The sequence below is a fragment of the Strongylocentrotus purpuratus genome, unplaced genomic scaffold, assembly GCF_000002235.5.
Source record: "Strongylocentrotus purpuratus isolate Spur 01 unplaced genomic scaffold, Spur_5.0 spur5_scaffold_10, whole genome shotgun sequence".
Classification (NCBI taxonomy): domain Eukaryota; kingdom Metazoa; phylum Echinodermata; class Echinoidea; order Camarodonta; family Strongylocentrotidae; genus Strongylocentrotus; species Strongylocentrotus purpuratus.
In genome coordinates, this window is record NW_022145595.1 from 5681467 (window position 1) to 5699417 (window position 17951).

The window sequence follows — 17951 nt, forward strand, 5'->3', positions numbered from 1 at the left end:
ACGAATCCACATGACAAAATAACAATTATTCTTGTTGATCATTCTTGCATTACTTTCGGGTTTCGTTTTAGAAAAATACTGTTATAGCCAAGTGCAAATGCAAAGGACAGAATACTCTTGAGAAAATACATTTATCCATTCAAAGAACGACTAACGTGGCGAATATGAATTGAGATTTATTAATCAAGAAATAATAATTGTAATCAAATTTCAATACAATGACCAGTTAGTATGCAATAATATAGACAATTAAATTATGTGTGGTAATATAAGAAGTATGAAATGACTGAATTACATTACTAGGCTTCTCTCTCTCTCCCTCCCTCTCTCTCTCTCTCTCTCTCTCTCTCTCTCTCTCTCTCTCTCTCTCTCTCTCTCTCTCAGGTGTTCTGCCAAAGGCAGGTTCACACACGAAATCCTTCTTTAGAGCTTCTTTCTCCACCCCTCTCTATTTTTAGCCTTCTTCTTCATTATATCATATGATATGTGACCTTTCATGATTAACATCATCCCAATTCTTGGTCTTCTTCTTCCCCGTTTATCATCCACCTTCCTTAGGTCTTGTTCCAAGGTGTCCATGTGCATGTTTTCCCATACGATGCGTCCTGTCCAGTTTTTCTCCAGTCTCCATATTGTTTTTCTCAAGCACCTTTCTCCAGGCATTCACTCTATCCAGCACTTCATCATTGGTGACCCGAATATAAAGATTTGCGGGCATCTCGTTTATTCACAAAGTCCTGTTTCTAAATGTTGCGAGCAAGCGGAGCGAAAGTTAAACAAATAATTTCTCTATACGTATAAAACATATCGGATATATTCGGGTACCTTGCTTTACATGGACGGATCCAGAGGGGGGTCCCTGGCCCCCAAACTAGCCCCCCCCCCCCCATTCTTTTTCTTTTTCTTTTTCCTTTTTTTCCTCAAAGGGAGGGGGTGTTGAGTACAACAAACAAGAGGGGATATACCCCTTGCCCCATTCGAATGGAGAAATGTTGTATTTAAAAGTACAACGGACACACATAAAAACTATTTGTGTCTCTTCTCCAGTATGTCTTCTATCTTTCACTCCTATCTCTCCAATTATTTTTATTCTCTGCTATATGCTTTACACCAAGGGCGCAGATCGGATTACCCCCAAAGCCTTATTCGATAATTTGATAACAAATAATTACTTCCAGATAGATGTGATTTTTTAAAAACTTGTTATTACTATATTGATGAATACCTTTTACGTTAAGAGTGATTGGGTAGGCCCTGTTGTGCCTTGAGTTAACTATTACATAAAACGTGTCCAAATTGAATAAACTGGATTTAAAGATCATATGTCGACCTCAAAAACTCAGTCTGTTGTTTGAAACTAAATGGACAGAAATACTTATCCTGGAGTTGGCAGCACATTTCAATATAATAGTCGAATACATATTGTAATGGCGCCCCTCCAACAGAATTAGGGCATTCATAGAGCTCGACACATTTTCTTACATATTGATTTAAGCTATGAGATAAATGCTTATAGTCAATGTTTGTGGTTTAACCTTGAAAATTTTACTATTAACTCAACATCCAACGCTATTTTCCTAGCTCTATATCTATAGGCAAACCAAAAATATAATATCGGCAAAACTGCTTGCTTGATTTCCCACATAGGCCTCTAGTATTTGCAAGCCTCAATCTTGACTATCCAATTTATTTGATAATAACAAGAAACGCTGTTTATAGCTGTTTACAACAGTTTATGACAAAATGTGAGAACAAAATTAAGCAAGGAGTCAATCGGTGTTTTTTCTGGAGCGCCAGGAATGTTTAATTTGACAGACATGAAGATAAGACCCCCGCCCCCCCCCCCAAAAAAAAAAACACATAATAATAATTATCATCCTGATCGCCATCATTATTATTATTACGTAAATATATTGGGGAGAAGAAAGAGTGAGAGAGATAAAGAGATATTAGAGTATCATTATAATGATACGGCATTCTTTTAAAGATCAAGAAGGTAACTTGCCTATCGATCACTCAAACAATTTCCAACTGAGAACAATTACAATAACTATTTCATAAAGCCCCTTTAAAATGTTGGGAGCCCTAAATTCGCCAACAATTTGGTGGCAAAATTTAACTTAAATTGTATCATAATGTGAAAAAGGAGTCAGAGACACTTCTGCAAATATTTCCCCAAAACAATGTGTCTGAAGACAAATAATGATAAAAGAGTATATAATTTGGGTTTTCTGTTGAATGCAGAAATATGTCTTTATTGACACCCTCGTTCACATTATGATAACATTTATTTCAAATTTTGCCATTAGATTTTTGGGGCTCCCAACACTTTAGAGGGACTTTAAATCAAAAGAGAAAATTATGTCAAGGTAAATAATTTTTAAATTGCTCTAAAATGTTCGTAGATTAATAATAGAATTGCTCCGAAAACTCCTGCCCAGTGGTGATGCGATATCGCAAACAACGCAGCAGAGCACATTTAAAATTTAAGCTTATGGAGAGAAAGGCGAGTATCTGTAAAATAATTGGCATGCAACCGTTGAACAGAATTTAAGGAAAATCCAACCTTATTAAAGTGCGGGTTCATAGAAAATCACAAATATGGCAAATAGCGTATTACTAGAAACTGGTAAGCTTACAGATGGCCATCATGCAAGTTTTAGGTCAACTACATATCGGGTGGTTTATAAAAATACAAATAAAACAACCTCCATAGCATCTGGGATATGCGAGAGATTCGCCGGAAAAATAACGATGTTTTCATGCCGTCACAATATGAACCAACCCTGCCCAAGCAGACGACATATCCCATAAAGAATGAACATAATGGCAATGCTTTAATTTCTCAAATTATAGAGTTTAGTGTATATAAATGTGATGGAATTTTACACCATTTAAAAAGGGATATGACCTCCATTCTGATAACTAAATTCTTTTATTTGTAAATACACAGGATATGGGTTAATGAACAATCAAAGAAACCATACTTTCAAATTAAAAAACCACCGGAATGATAGCATGGACGTCATTTGTTACCTCTTGAAACGCCGAACATGCCGCGGTGTATATGCAGCTGAAAATACAATGGCGTCTTATTTTGTTTACAAGCGACGGATTCCTTTTTTTTTTATCCTTGCATTTTCCATGAAAATAATACCATGCGCGGGGTTAAGAGTGAGGCAATAGATTAAACATTTCGCTTGAGGGTATTGAAGTAAGAGAAATAAGTGAAGAAAAAATGACAAAACAGCACTGATATTGTGTCAGATGTCATGGGACATCGTCTGCTTGTGCACATCATGTTCAACATGTGACGTCATATCTCAGCAGCGACCGGGGACCTTTTCAGGCGCTATGTCGGGGATGTATCTAAGCGTTTTGTAATCGTCAATAAGCATTACTTAGAATGTTTCCAAGCATTGGCTTTTGATAACCTTGGCCAATCAAAGTGTCACCTTTGCGATAATGACATTAAAGTTACTTTTTTAAATCAATGAACCTTCTCTTTAAGCAACTTACTCTTATTTTAATAGTTTAAACATATTTGTGGCTTACACCCAGTAAATAAGATCGATTGATCGATCTGTAATTGAAAAACAAGTCAGAAAAAATCTTGGAACCAGCGGGATTTGAACCTGCCATCTACTGCTTGCCGGGCAGCGACTCTACCACCAGGCCATCACTGGTCCATGGCACAGTCACGATGAACTAGAAACAAATACCCAAGCTCTCCTGATTCATTCTGACATATTAATATTCATGAGTCCGCCATAGGACAATACATTTTTTAAATGTAATGCGTCCTGGGAGAAATTTCAATAGTTTATTCATATTTGTGGCTTACACCCAGTAAATAAGATCGATTGATCGATCTGTAATTGAATATGTTTAAACTATTGAAATTTCTCCCAGGAAGCATTACATTTATAAAATACTCTTATTTTGTTTTGTTTATAGTTGTTATCACTATGGGCCTATATACGTATGGGCACCTCACTTGAAATTGGCCGAATCGGTACTGTCAATCTCCCGTAATACCGGACAACTTTCCCATTAGTTTCAACAAACACTATTACCTAAATATCTTTTGTTTTCTTCAAAATGTATGACTCAGGAAGATCCTTTCTCCTATAATACAATATGCTATCCACAATCTATTTTGAGTAGTGCCTTGGGGGAGAAGTCATGTAGGAGAAACAGAGAAATTATTGAAATTTGTGTACACGAGAAACGAGAGAGATCTTCGTGACAACGTCACTAGCCACTGACCAGATTGCCAGTTTGAGATTTGCATAGACTTGGTGAATTAATATTTTAATTATTCATAACTCTCTTTTTGTATCGGTCCGATTTATAAGTTTCGTCATTCTGTTTCCCTTATTTTTCTGCTTTCATACAATTATTATAACGGTTGGAATGCCCTTTAAAGTGACTCGGTATTAATTCCATGAATTCCATAACTTTTTCAAGCCGATCGCCTGTCTGATTATCAAGATATTTTTGATTGGAAATCGAAATTTCATTATTCGGTTATCCTAACGTTTTTTTTTACAACACAACAGTCTATTGGGGAAAATGAGCATGGTAAAACCGGTCACTCTCATATTTAACATTGTTAAACGCTGTAAGTAGATTATAGACACCTCCCTAATATAGTAAGACGCAATGGTACGTCCACCTCGGGTTTGAGCCAGACTACACTCCTATCTTCTCCCTCTTTGAATTGGGGAGATTCTGCCCAAAATGTATCGATTTCTGGATTTCTTTGCTTCTTGAAAGGAAAGTTACATCGTACACATTCCTTTTTTTTAAATCAGTAAGAACACCTCCCCCCTCCAGGAATGTCAAGAACAGAAAGGGAGACAGGTAGAGAGTATGAGAAAAGGATGATACGAGAAATATCTTGTCAATGCTTTCTAGCTGATTGAATAAATTGCGTAAACCAGCTGGTCTTGAAATACAGCGCCCACATTTAAACTGAACCCTAGTACACGGCTTCTCGAATGATTTTTTTTTCTCTCTATTGATTTATCTATCTATTTTTGTACTTATTTATTCATGTATTGTTCTCATGATTTCTTATATCTGGGTGAAGGTCAATGACAATAATGACTTAACGGTTTTACGAAGATCATTTGTCTGTTTATCGATAAATGTTCATTTTCAAAATGTTTAAGAATTGCCATTTACTATTTTACGGAATCTACGTTAGAGTTTGTTACCACTAATGTAGCTTTGGTAAAAATATGGAAGATTTTCTAGGGAAATGTAGGAATTCATAATTTCTAGTAAACAAATATGGTGACTAGTGGGGAGGGGGGGGGGCTGCATGACAAAAACATGGTCAAATTACCAATTTATCTCAATATACAGCGTAGTGAATATTATCTATGAAATGAAAACCTTTTTTTAATATGTAGAAATCCCGAGGAAAGGGGGATGTGCCCCACACGACTTCAAAAAGTAGACATAGTTTGTAATGTCCTCCCCGTGTTATATGGAAAAAAGAATAACAATCGCCCAAAACGGAAATTACCTGCCCTTTTGAATAGAGATAAACCAAAACATACAATTACATGTATATACTTTTTAAAAGTATATATTATATCTTGATATCTTATTTTCTGAAAGACCAAACAGAGAGTCCCGGTTGTAGTTTTTTTGCTTGTCCGTCCTTTTTATATATTGTATTTCATTTTGATAGAGCAACGAGTCTTTAAAGATGTTATCGCTGGGCTAGAATAATTAATTATCGACGCGCGAAGCCTTTACAAGCAAAACATTGACTAAAAGAGTGACTCCTTTATGACGTCACACAAAAATCGAAACAAACCAAATCAACACATCCTCAGATGCGCATTATTTGTGACGTCACAACAAGGCTACACAAACCAAAACATTGTCTGCGCGCAGTATGCACGCTTTATGACATCATAATAGTCGAAACGAACCAAATCAACACATCCTCAGATGCGCATTATTTGTGACGTCACAACACGGCTACACAAATCAAAACATCGTCTGCGCGCTATATGACGTCATAACAAGTTGACACGAACCAAAACATTGCCTGATGCGCACGCTATTTATGATGTCACAATAGGCTACATTCGTCCAAAGTGTAAACACTTATTACGTCACAATAAAGCTACACGAATAAACACAAATTCTTATGACGTCACAATGAGGCTGCTTTTTCAACAATCATACACTGTTGCCGATAAGTGGGAATCATTTTTCTTTACTTTTTTGATAACGTGATTGTGGTTGTAAGAATAAGATATTTTCTTTTTAGATAAAGTGTATATCTTCTCAGAACCTCAGAATCTAAAGATTCATGGAGAGATTGAGCAATTAATACCGAAGTAGATATACATGTTTATAAAGGAAAACAGAAAACATGTGGTAAATATAATTTCATGGAAAGAGGTAAGAATTAATTATTCAAAATTTATGGGCAAAAGTGTAGTTGCTCGATTAATCAATCTTGATAGCAGAATCTTATTTTTGTTTGTTTATTAAGTTTTGCTTTTTTTTTTCTTTTTTTTTTTTATAGATTTTGTACGCAAGGCCTAGTGACAGGAGCCACGAGAAAAAGGAAACAAATAACAAATAACATTTAAAACTATGAACATAATAAAAACGAACAGACAGTATACAGAAAAATAGATATTTTACATTTACCATACGTTTAAGTCTCATGTGTTTTTTTATGAAATGATGAAAATAATTTAATCCTTTGAATGAAGATGAATTACCAAAAATTGGGGAAAGATTACGCAGTACCTCATTGCCTCGACAGATCGCGTCGGGGCCGGATCTAAATTTATCTACTTCATTTCTACTTTTTTCTTCAAACTCAATTCTTTGAGTAACACATTTTAAAGCTGCATAATATAGTAAACCTGTTGTTATCAGACAATTAGAATCAAAGAAATGTGACAAAATTGATTGATTCGGAAAATTTACGGAAATGTAGATAACACTTTTAGGAAATGTTGCTACTTTTTCTACCAGTCATCACATTATTCTGAAGATCGCAACTGCAATAAATTCCATATTGATATTGCCAGCATACAATGACAAATGCATTCATTCAGTCTGGATGCGAGACTAGTATTGTATTGGTCTGAGTTCATGACCTGTCCCCCATTTCCGACACTTCTATTTACTTGGCCAGACAGGTCCCTCCGTCTAGCACGGAATCCTATCCAAAATGCACAGAGTGAACACGAACAACGAATCTCACCCGTCTGGACAAGTGAACCAGTCCGGCAAAAATGTGTAGTGTGGTAGCGTGCGACCATACGTGTAGGTGTGCTAATTTGCATTGGATAAGGGGACGAGAAAAAACGTGCGTGCAAAACCAATGCAATGTGCCGTGACAACACAGCCCGAGTGTGTGTGTATGGTTTTCTGTGTTGTGTATGGGTGTGTGGCTAGACAGTGTGTAGAGCACGGCTTAGAATGCCGCACACTGGCCACCGTTCAATACTTATTGTAAAAAAAATATATAGAACCTGTGCGCCGATATATACACAGTGGCACGGTACGGTGGGCTGGTCGTGCAAGCAAAATGGCAGGCGCTATTTCTAAAGATGATTTGCTAGCACGTATATAATTTAATATTTTAACACGATGCAGAAGGGACCTAGCACAGAGGACCCTGTAAAATGGAGCACGAGGCTTGTCATGACTTGGATGAGGTCGTATGACGACAGCAGAGAAGAAGTTAAGAAGAAGATTTTGGAAGTCGTCGAAACAAATGATATCGATGGATTGACGCTAAAGCAGCTGCGAGCAGACAGCGAAGAGATTCATACACTTTTTCCTTCGCTGAAAGATCGTCTCACGTTCAAAGCTATGCTCAGGGATATTTTCAAAGTAAGTCAGGCCTTTTAAATCTTTTACCCCAATATGCCATATATACACAGCGCCCGTGAAGAAGAAGACAATACAATTGCAGAGCTATATGGGTCTACCCGGGGTCTACACGAACATGTTGTCATTGAATATTTGTGTGTGGCGAGTGTGTAAACTGTAAATCATTATTGTACAAAAGGTGTGCGTGGTAAGCCTGCACATTATTGTTGTGTACTGCATGTCTTTCTAAGCCACAAACGTTATATAGCACTTTTCAGTCACATGCGAACATATGAACGCAATTATCGTTTGTGTCTAGTCGTACTTATTTGCACCAAACTAGTTCAGGAAATTTTCAAGATAAATTGGTACAAATTACAATTGATAATTGTACAACAATACAAATAAACGTCAAATTTACACCATGTGAATTGAGAAAGTACTTGATTGAAGTTTGTTGACACTAAATGTTGATAAAGAGTGTTTTTCCCCTTCATCAAACTGTTTTTAAATATCTGTACAAACCATCTTCAAATATCACCAAAACACGCACCTGGACGGTCGCGCGGACGTCCTATTGTTTTAACCACGTAACTTTCAACCAATCAGCGACGCGCATTGCTTCTCAGTGTCCTGCTTGCAAAATCTTTAATTTGTGATTGGTTGATAATTCACAGCCAAATATACAGGTGCATTGTTTATGCTGAAACGCCGTGTAAGCAAGTCTGACTGTTCCTTTTGCGGTATTAGGCCTATATCAAATTTGAAAAGATGTAAATCGAACAGTATAATTTTAGTTTCCGAGTAATTTTGCCACTAATTTTTGTGTCACATAAATTCAAATTTTATTTGAAAAAGAGATTACAAAATTTCAATGTTCAGTACATGATTGAAAACCTATTTGTATCTTCTTAACTTTGGATGCCCAGTTGATCGAGACAACGATTTCATAAGCACGACGGTGGCGTTCTCGTTGCGTTAATTGCTGATCAATGCAATAACGACGAGGCGATATTTGCTGATGCAGGAGTGCGTCAGTGACTGGCGCAATCATTGACGCAGCATGTCAAAATAAAATATTTCCGCTTTTATATAGCGCTGAATATAGTCCAGGCTAGGCCCCATATGGAAAGGCCTGAAACTTTTTTTAAATATATATATATATATATATATATATATATATATATATATATAATACATCTATGATGTCTCTAGGCGCATTACATATATACTATTACCCCGGTCATTGGATTCAATACTTGCCCGCACACATTGCGTGCACAATCTCCACTCCCTTGGGAGCATTCCAGCCAGGCGTTACTTGACGCTCAAAGACTGTTTGATCAACAAGGACGGTCGCATCCTACCGGGTACATATTTAATACATGGGTGGAGAGTAGCAAGTGCAGGTTAATATCTTGCCAAAGGATATTAGTGCCGTGTCGGGATTCGAATCCTCGACCTTCGCATCTCCAATCAAGCGCCTTAAACCACTCGACCACGACACTCCTATGGCATCTTTCTCAAAGTTAATGCAAAATTACTGACTCATTGGCTAATTTCATGAATCTCGATTTATAGTGACCCAATCGAAATGACACCTCGTATACAACGGACCAGTGCGCGCCTAACATTTCACCTTCAGTTTCACATTTGTTTCTTTACTATTTTCAAATAGTATAAACAAAACAGATATTTAGTGCAAAAAATAAGTGCATTTTCTGATGAAGAAGAGTGTTCATAAATATGAGCAAATAGCAATTTAACAAAGACAATTTTATAATATATTGTTACACAAGTTATGAGCATAAGGGAATTTGATTCTTTGAAAAAAGAAAGGACATGCTGAAAAGCTAGGCTTGTAAAACTGCATGTCAAGTCTAATTTCAAGTTAAGTTTAGTAATGGACCTACTAAGTAGTAGGTCCATGGTTTAATCAAATGTCCGTGCCGGACACACAAAAAAGGACATACTTTCATCGTTTTGATGGGTATACTTCGTTAAGGGGGTATCTCACTGAGCGGCGAGTGCTTGCGAACGTACCGAATTTGGGGTTTCGCCAGGGTTCGTGAAAGGTTGCCAAAGGTTGCAAGAAAGTTCACCAATAGTTGTCAATGTTGCAAAAAGTTTTTCTTGTTTCTTGTTAGCCATCTGCAAACAGTTGCAGGCGTAACAGTCGTAAGCATTTGCAAACGGTTGTCAGACGGTGTCGCTCTTTGTTTTCGTCAGTTCTCTTTGATTCGCCAATGCTAGCGACCATGTAATGATGTTACCATATGGTTCCTTTATAAAAATCGCCACATTGAGTACCACGAGTACAGTCGCTAATAGTCGCCAACTGCCTTTCGCAAACAATTTCGGAAACTTTCTTACAAATGTTGCTAATTGTCGCTACACGTCACTAAAAGTCGCTGATTTTCGCCAACATTCGTCAGAAAAGTTGGCAAATCCACATTCGCAACGTTCGTAAGTATTAGCCGCTCAGTGAGATACCCCCTTTACTTGACATTGACGAAATGTTACTACTGCCACGGAAATAATAAATAATCATATATTTATGATAATGGCCTCCTATCCATGGTAGACTTCTAGAGGTTTGAATTTTCATCGGAACAGCCTAAACACCAGATAGTAGTTGCTTGAATATTTCAAAGATCTTTTAATCCACAGATGCAATGAAACATTGAATCACGGACTTGCATTAAGCCTAGGTATTAAACTAAAAATGCGTATTACATGTGGGCCTATTCGATGGGAGTAAATTATTGAATTTATTAATGAAATTAATGTTTCACAGTCATAAATCTAAAAGATGAATTTTTAAAAATATGTAATAAAATTGCGCTTTTATATAGCGCCTAATACATCAACGATGTGTCTAACCCCGTGCCTTGTGATATGCAATCGGGTGATACACTAGACCACAACACCTCTATTTAACATAATATGGTAATATGATGAAAAAAATTATGAATGAACACTCTGCTCATTTTTGCCATTACAACATAGCTGTTCTATACCGATGGTTCCTGAAATAAAAGATAAAAAACGAGAGAAATCGAATTGAGGAATATTTTATTTTATTTTTTATTATCATTATTTAACCCGTAAGTCTTTTCTTCACGGAAATGGATCACGGGTTACCTAAAAATATTATACATAATCAGATTTTTTTTAAAGACACAACACAAGACAAAGACACAACAACAACAACAACAACTTATCGATGACAATGCATAAACATAAGCTCGAAAATTGCAATATGTTATCTCAGTTTTCACTGGCATTTCTGTCTGAATAATGTATTGCTGAATACATTTCAAGTTAGATTCATTCAAATAATTACGAAGACGGCCCTTAAATTTAACAAGCCGAGTAACTTTTGCGCATAGTATGTATTTTGAATGTCTATCCCATTTCAACTATTTATCTATTATAACTCCTAAATATTTTACAGTTTCTTGTGACTGAGTAACCTTATTTTTGTATACGTAGCTTAATTGCATTAACATTTTACGAGACCCAACTAACAGACTTTCTGTTTTGTCACAGTTTAAACTTAACTTATTCGAACACAAGCGTTTATAAATGTTTTCGGTGTAAGTTCTATACATGTTACATCTTTATGAGAAAAACAAATTACTGTGACATAAGCATATTTTAAATGAATAGTATATAATTTGCCTATATAGGTCAACTACCCCCTATGACAACTACCCCCTAGGGCAACTACCCCCGGAACAACTACCACCCGGAACAACTACCCCCGGAAAACTATCCCCCAGATAACTACCCCCTAGGACAGTTGTCTGGGGGTAGTTGTCCTAGAGGATGGCTGTCGTAGGGGTAGTTGTCCGGGAGGTAGAGTCCGGGGCAGTTGTCCTGGGGGTAATTGTCCTAGGGGGTAGTTGTCCGGAGGTAGTTGTCATAGGGGGTAGTTGTCCTAGGGGTAGTTGACTGGGGTGTAGTTGTCATAGGGGGTAGTTGTCCTAGGGGTAGTTGACTGGGGGTAGTTGTCTGGGGTGTAGTTGTCATAGGGGGTAGTTGTCCTAGGGGTAGTTGACTGGGGGTGGTTATCCGGGGGGAGTGGATGTCCAGAGGGTAGGTGTCCTTGAACCGTGTGTGGGACGTTTCCGTCTTATTTCTTTTCTTCTGTTTATCTATATAGTTTATTTCACTTTTCTCTTCACCTCTCTGTCTCCTTTCTGTTTCTTATACGTTTTCTTTCTTCTTACTCTGTTCTTTTCTCTGCCTTTCTTTGCCTTTCTTTTTCTTTTTCTTCTGTTCTGGTACCTTTCGGTCCTTTTCTCCCCCTTGCTCCGGCCTGCATCTTCGCTTCCATTCTTTACCTTCATTTCTTTTCTACTCTGTTCCTCTCGCTAAACAGTATCATGATTTTTTCTAACTTTCATAATTGTAATGCTTCCTGGGAGAAATTTCAATCATTTAAACATATTTGTGGCTTACACCCAGTAAATAAGATTATTTACTGGGTGTAAGCCACAAATATGTTTAAATAAGTATTATTATTTATAAGAAAATAAGGGGAATACTTGAAATTATGTTTTTCTATTGTATTGTTTGGCTTCATATAATATTTCTCTAAACTATGCAATTATGTTACCATTTCATGCTTTTTGTTTTAAATTGCAACCAATTGTTCACTTCAAATTTCTTGTGTGTTTGCAAGAGACTAATAAATACATCTATCTATCTACATCGGTCAATATTATTGATAAAATCATAAACAGTAAATACTAATGCCCCTAAAATTGAGCCCTGGGGCGTACCATAATGGATATAAAAGATAAGATGCTGCATGATTCACTCATGTACATATTTAGCGGTTGCTCAAATAACTCTTGAACCAGATAAGACTATCATCTGACTCACCAAAAGCTTCAAGTTTTTCAAACAAAATACAAGGGTCAACGATATCAGATGACTTTCGCATCTCTATAAAGACTACTAATTGATGTGCCAATCATTAGGTTTCGAATTTATTTTGTCATGGATATGTTATGTTTTTTACTCGACTCCTTTATCTTTGTTTAAAGAGTTTTAAGAGTGTTCAGTCTAGTTTATGCTTTGGTACTTTTATGTTTGATAGGACGTTAGATGTTCACATTGTCACACCAATGGAGGATCAGCTGGAAACGCATGCAGCCATGAGCCACCAGCACAGAAGCCAACGCCAACACAAGCCCCAGCCCACGCCCAACAACTCAGCTCCAAGACAAATCACGCCACTCAAGCTGTAGCCAATCACAGGAATGCCGCCAACCACGCCCACAACGGAGAGGCCAATCATAAGCCAGCATCTAGTCACGTGTCGCGAAGATCCCCGCTCTTGTCACCGCGCCCTCATCCACTACCTCGACAGGACTCGCAAGAAAATACACAGGTATGGAAATAAAGTTTTTCTGTCTGTTACAGGGTCGTCGCTAGATCATTTTGAATAAAGGGTTGTTGGACAAAATTGCCGACGAGTTTATAAGGGTAATCTATGAAAGTTGTCAGAACAAATATTGTTGACATTGGTCCTCCTCATTTCTCCTTCGCTTAGTTAGAGTCCTTGGTTTTTCTCAGACAGCGGTTAAAATGCGCTGGAACTTTACTATTAAGAATAAATCATAATTTTCCAGCCCAGAATTTTGAAAGAATGTAAACAAATTGAAATGTTGTTGTGATGAAAAAGCTGAGAAATATTGTATGTAGTTGTTTCTGTTTTTTTGCTCCTCTTGCAACTTGGTGGCCCGAATTTACAATCGACAAACCTAGGTTTTCGTGCGTCATATGACGCGTTTCGACGCGTTTTTACAAACCAGGTTTGCAAAAAACGCATCAAAACGCGTCATATGACGCACTTAAACCTAGGTTTGTCGACAAACCTCCTTTGTGAATTCGGGCCGGTACGTTTAAACAATCTCTCAAAGCGCATTAAGACATCTTAAGCATAATACATCGATAAATTTATCCCGGGTAATGACCACATTAAACAGGATTAAGATAAACCTCTTCAATGTCCATCTGATAAGTGCGATTTCAACTCTGCAGGGAACCTTAATGCCAAATCCAGATATCAATCATACAAGTTCAACTTTTGTGTTGTCTTCCAAATCTTATAGATTGTTCATAATGACAATGGTCAGCCTACCTCTCGCTCTAAGCTGAATCCTCTCGCTGTTACCATGGTTCCTAACGTGCAGCCCGTAATATCACCTAGAGAACGCGAGTTTAACTCCGCCCAGATGCATCGCTTCATGTCTCCTCAAGTATCAGGTATCCATAGCAACCAAATGATGCCTCATGGTGCTCCCGCAGTCTCCTTTCCGTTTGCCCCCATCGCTGGACAGTTCAATGTGTCAGTTGCCAACCAGGCCCTTGCCGCAGCTCTTGCCGCACGAGCATTGCCTCATCAGCAAACGTATCAACAGCATCAGCAGCCAATTGCCCATGCCACCTCTGCATCTACTACGGTTGGGTCCAGTCAGGCTGCCACATCAAGATCAGCAATGTTTCCACCGCCAAACCACCACCACCACCACCGATCCATCGCACCTGTTCCCACGTCTGCTCCTCCACCTCCCCCTCCTCCCACTGTAACTCAGAGGATCGTTGAAATTCTCTCCAAAGATGACAAAGACCTTCCTGCCACATCTACTACCTCAACAGCTTCTCCTAGCGAACATCCTCATAGTTCTCAACAACCTCATAATTCTCAACAACCCACCTCAAGTAATGTCCCAGTCACGATGCCGCTGATTGGAACACGCGGCCGTCCAGCCACCAAGGGGGCCATCCGATCCGCCAAGATCTCACAGAAGTACAAGAAGATCATCCAGCGGATGAAATCAGCCCACAAGCAAGTGATCGAGATCCCCTACCCTGCACCGCTACCCAGCTTCTCCCAGCTCCTCAGGCAGCAGATCGGACGAGGGAACATCGCCAATTTCCGATCGCGTTTCACGTACGAGTGTGCCCAGTATTACATGAGCTTGAATCCAACGCCCAGCCACACCGAATATCGTAACATCAGCAAGACAATCGTAGAAAACTTCCCCGTTCTGTCGTCACCAGATGAAGATGTGCCATGGGTAAACAATTATAATTTCTTAACTCTTAATATTTTTCCTTTCTTGATTATTTTTTTCTTCCATCCATTTTCCCCACTCATCTACTCTATATCACTTTCTCAGACACTGACTGGTCAAATGTGTATATTTTCATTGGTTTCAGAAGAATACTAGTATTAAACATGTCATATTATAAAGAAACCTTAGCTTTTCCGACTCGTAATGTAACAAAAACATTTAACCCCACTTGGGGTTCATGCTATGTTTGAGTAGAATAGAATTAAATGGAAATGTAAACATTGGTCCTAAGCGCAATCGAATTTCGTTTGAATTGTAGCAGAATGCAGGCTTTAAAAAAAACTCATATGATTTATAAAAATTGGAGAAAAAAATATAGTATTTGTTTATAGTTTTGCAAACACATTTTATCAGGGTTCACATACTTATTTGCTAATCTACAACTATCTTTTAACTTTCCAGAGAAAGTTTAACAACCAACTCAGTCAAGCCATACGAAACATCCGTCGACAGCTCCGTAGCGTACCAAACTCGGGCTACCCACCGGCACAGAAGCGTAAGTATTGGCGGAATCTGGCTTCCCAGTTCATGTGTAACAGCCCTAACGGTATGACCCTGAGTCAACTCACCCAACAACAGCAACAGCAGCTAGGCCTCGTCGGCTCGTCCGGCGAACACGGCAACGGCAATGACGACGGCGATGACGACGACGATGATGATGATGATGATAACATCATTATTCTGAAGGAAGAGGATGATGAAGATGATGTTGATGATGATGAGAGAGGTGATGGGAGAGACGACGATGAAAACGAGGGTGGCGATGTGGACGATGGAACCACCGATGAAAGCGACGATGATGACAGTGTGGTGCCTGCCGAGTGGTCTAACGTAAAGCGTGAATAGACCGTCTCCTCTACAGAAGACAAAGGAGCAATTACGGGCGCCAATTGCCGTCAGAAATAATAAGTTTCTGATACAGTTTTATTGATTACAAGTGATCTTCACTGGATCCAATCTTTGAACGGGTTTATTCAAATGAAAAAGAAATAAAAGCCTTTCTGCGCGTGTGCCAGAAACTATGTTTTAGATACATAGATTTATTGTTCAACGCGTGCGGGCTGAAAATATATACCTCAGAAAACTATGTGGACATTAATGTAGCCAGTCGGATCGGGCTGATTACCGCACGCCAATCGTGTAAATACACGATATCTGGCGATGCGTTTGCTGCTTTGTATATACACAAGTACCGCATTTGAAAGGAAAGAAATTGTTTAACGTTTTTATGCAGCTTAGATTTTTTATGCAGCTTGAATATTTTGTACAGAATAGCCAAATATATTATCGTATCATAGTTTTATGTACTTGTACCTAATCTTATTTTGGGTAAGGTCAGCTGATGTTTTACGGGATATGCTGCTCTTTGTCCTCACAAAATGTCTGCAGATTTCAAAATTGCTGCTCGAATTTTATGGAAACCTAAAGCAACTGATTTTTATTCCTCAAAATTGTTGATGCACCTGATTATGTATAGATTCTAGAAGATATTGAAAAGAAGGAAGAATTGAAAGAAGAGAGTTTCACAGGTCTACTGTTTTTGTTAAACTTTTCAAACAAGCTTTCAAGCCTAAATACGATGTCAGTTTAAAATACAAATATTACATCATTTTTGTTTGACCGGGTCACATGTTTTCAAAGCGTTAAATCCGGAGTAAATTCAAATGAATAGGCGCTGTCATTTTGTCTCATTTCAAAGTGAACATATTTGACTCCTAGAACTCACAGCTTTATTTCTTATTTTGTTGTAATTTATGTTACTTTGATGAAGATTCTATAATGAAGAGGCTTTAAACAGCGTCTTTGATTGTACAAAACTATTAAGTTTGTATTCATCACATTTTATTTCCTTTGTTGTTGTTTTATCCATGGACTATTCGATTACTTTGTGCAAGGCGTTCTCTCATTGCTGCTAACAAATAAAATGGTTTAGATATGATTGTGTTCGTGATGATAAATGCTGCTATAGGTAACTATACTCTGTTGCACTAAGGGTCCAAGTTATTGGCCGCATTTTCCACATCTCCGGCAAAATTAAAAGTATTAAAAAACGGTGAACTTTTAAAATGCCCATTTTCAAAATTGTAAAATTGCAATCGAAAACAAAAACATTTCACCCCCCCCCCCCAAAAAAAAAAACCTCCTCTGCCTAAATCCTTATTTTTGGTAAGATAGCAACCGTAGGTCGGGCATTACGCACCAAGCAGATGAACGAGACCGTAGGGTGGGTTGTACCTCCTTTTTTAAAATAGAATAAGAATAAAAAACGGCATTTTTAAATTGTCAGAAAGGATCCGAAGTAATTTACTTTAATGAAATAGCAAAAAAGACATTTGGTGATTTTTTTTTTCTTCATTTCTTTTTCATTTTGTTGCCCTTTTCTTGTTTTTCATTGTCAGGATCCGCCTCCCTTTTTTTGGGGGGGGGGATATTTCTGGGTGCCCCCCTCTACCAAATAAAATACAAGTGAAAGAAGGAATTTGAAAGTAATTTGCGCGATTCCTCTTGACTGGAAAAATACTACTAATTGTGACACCTAGTGCAACAGAACAAATGACTGATGATTATTTTGAACGATTGACTGGTCACAACTCAGCAGAGTTGACAAGGATAAATGCTGCGAAGATTGTAATGCTGCCTGTATATTTTTGATTGTTTGACGAAGTAGTCTTTTGACGTCGTGTTGTGAACTTTTTCCCTAGGACGGTCTTCATAATAGACCACGCAAGAAATGACTAGTGTTCTAACGTGATGAAAAATAGAATTAGGCATCAATTGAGCTATGGAATTGAAGGGGAAAAATCTACAAATGGGAGTCATTAGAAAAGATTATATGCTATATTATGAGTATATGTGAATATGATGTATGAGTTGTGATATTAAACAAGGGCACAATTTTGTCAAAATATGTCAAATGGAAATTCAGAAATATGA

At 37.9% G+C, this 17951-nt stretch overlaps 1 protein-coding gene across 1 annotated transcript; it reads left to right on the forward strand.

Annotated features, from left to right (window-relative positions):
* Window positions 1–7462: 7462 nt before the first annotated feature.
* LOC579484 lies at window positions 7463–17811 on the forward strand. The gene is made up of 4 exons (XM_794947.5): window positions 7463–7884; window positions 12974–13267; window positions 13992–14960; window positions 15420–17811. The coding sequence occupies exons 1-4, from the start codon at window positions 7639–7641 to the stop codon at window positions 15861–15863; spliced, it is 1953 nt and encodes a 650-aa protein (XP_800040.1). The 5' UTR covers window positions 7463–7638; the 3' UTR covers window positions 15864–17811.
* Window positions 17812–17951: the final 140 nt, after the last annotated feature.

Bases quoted from the DNA above. Each gene is read 5' to 3' on its own strand.
- LOC579484 (XM_794947.5), top strand. From the start codon at position 7,639: ATGCAGAAGGGACCTAGCACAGAGGACCCTGTAAAATGGAGCACGAGG. The intron at 7,885-12,973 runs GTAAGTCAGGCC...TATGTTTGATAG, and splicing joins TGCTCAGGGATATTTTCAAA to GACGTTAGATGTTCACATTG. The intron at 13,268-13,991 runs GTATGGAAATAA...CAAATCTTATAG, and splicing joins ACTCGCAAGAAAATACACAG to ATTGTTCATAATGACAATGG.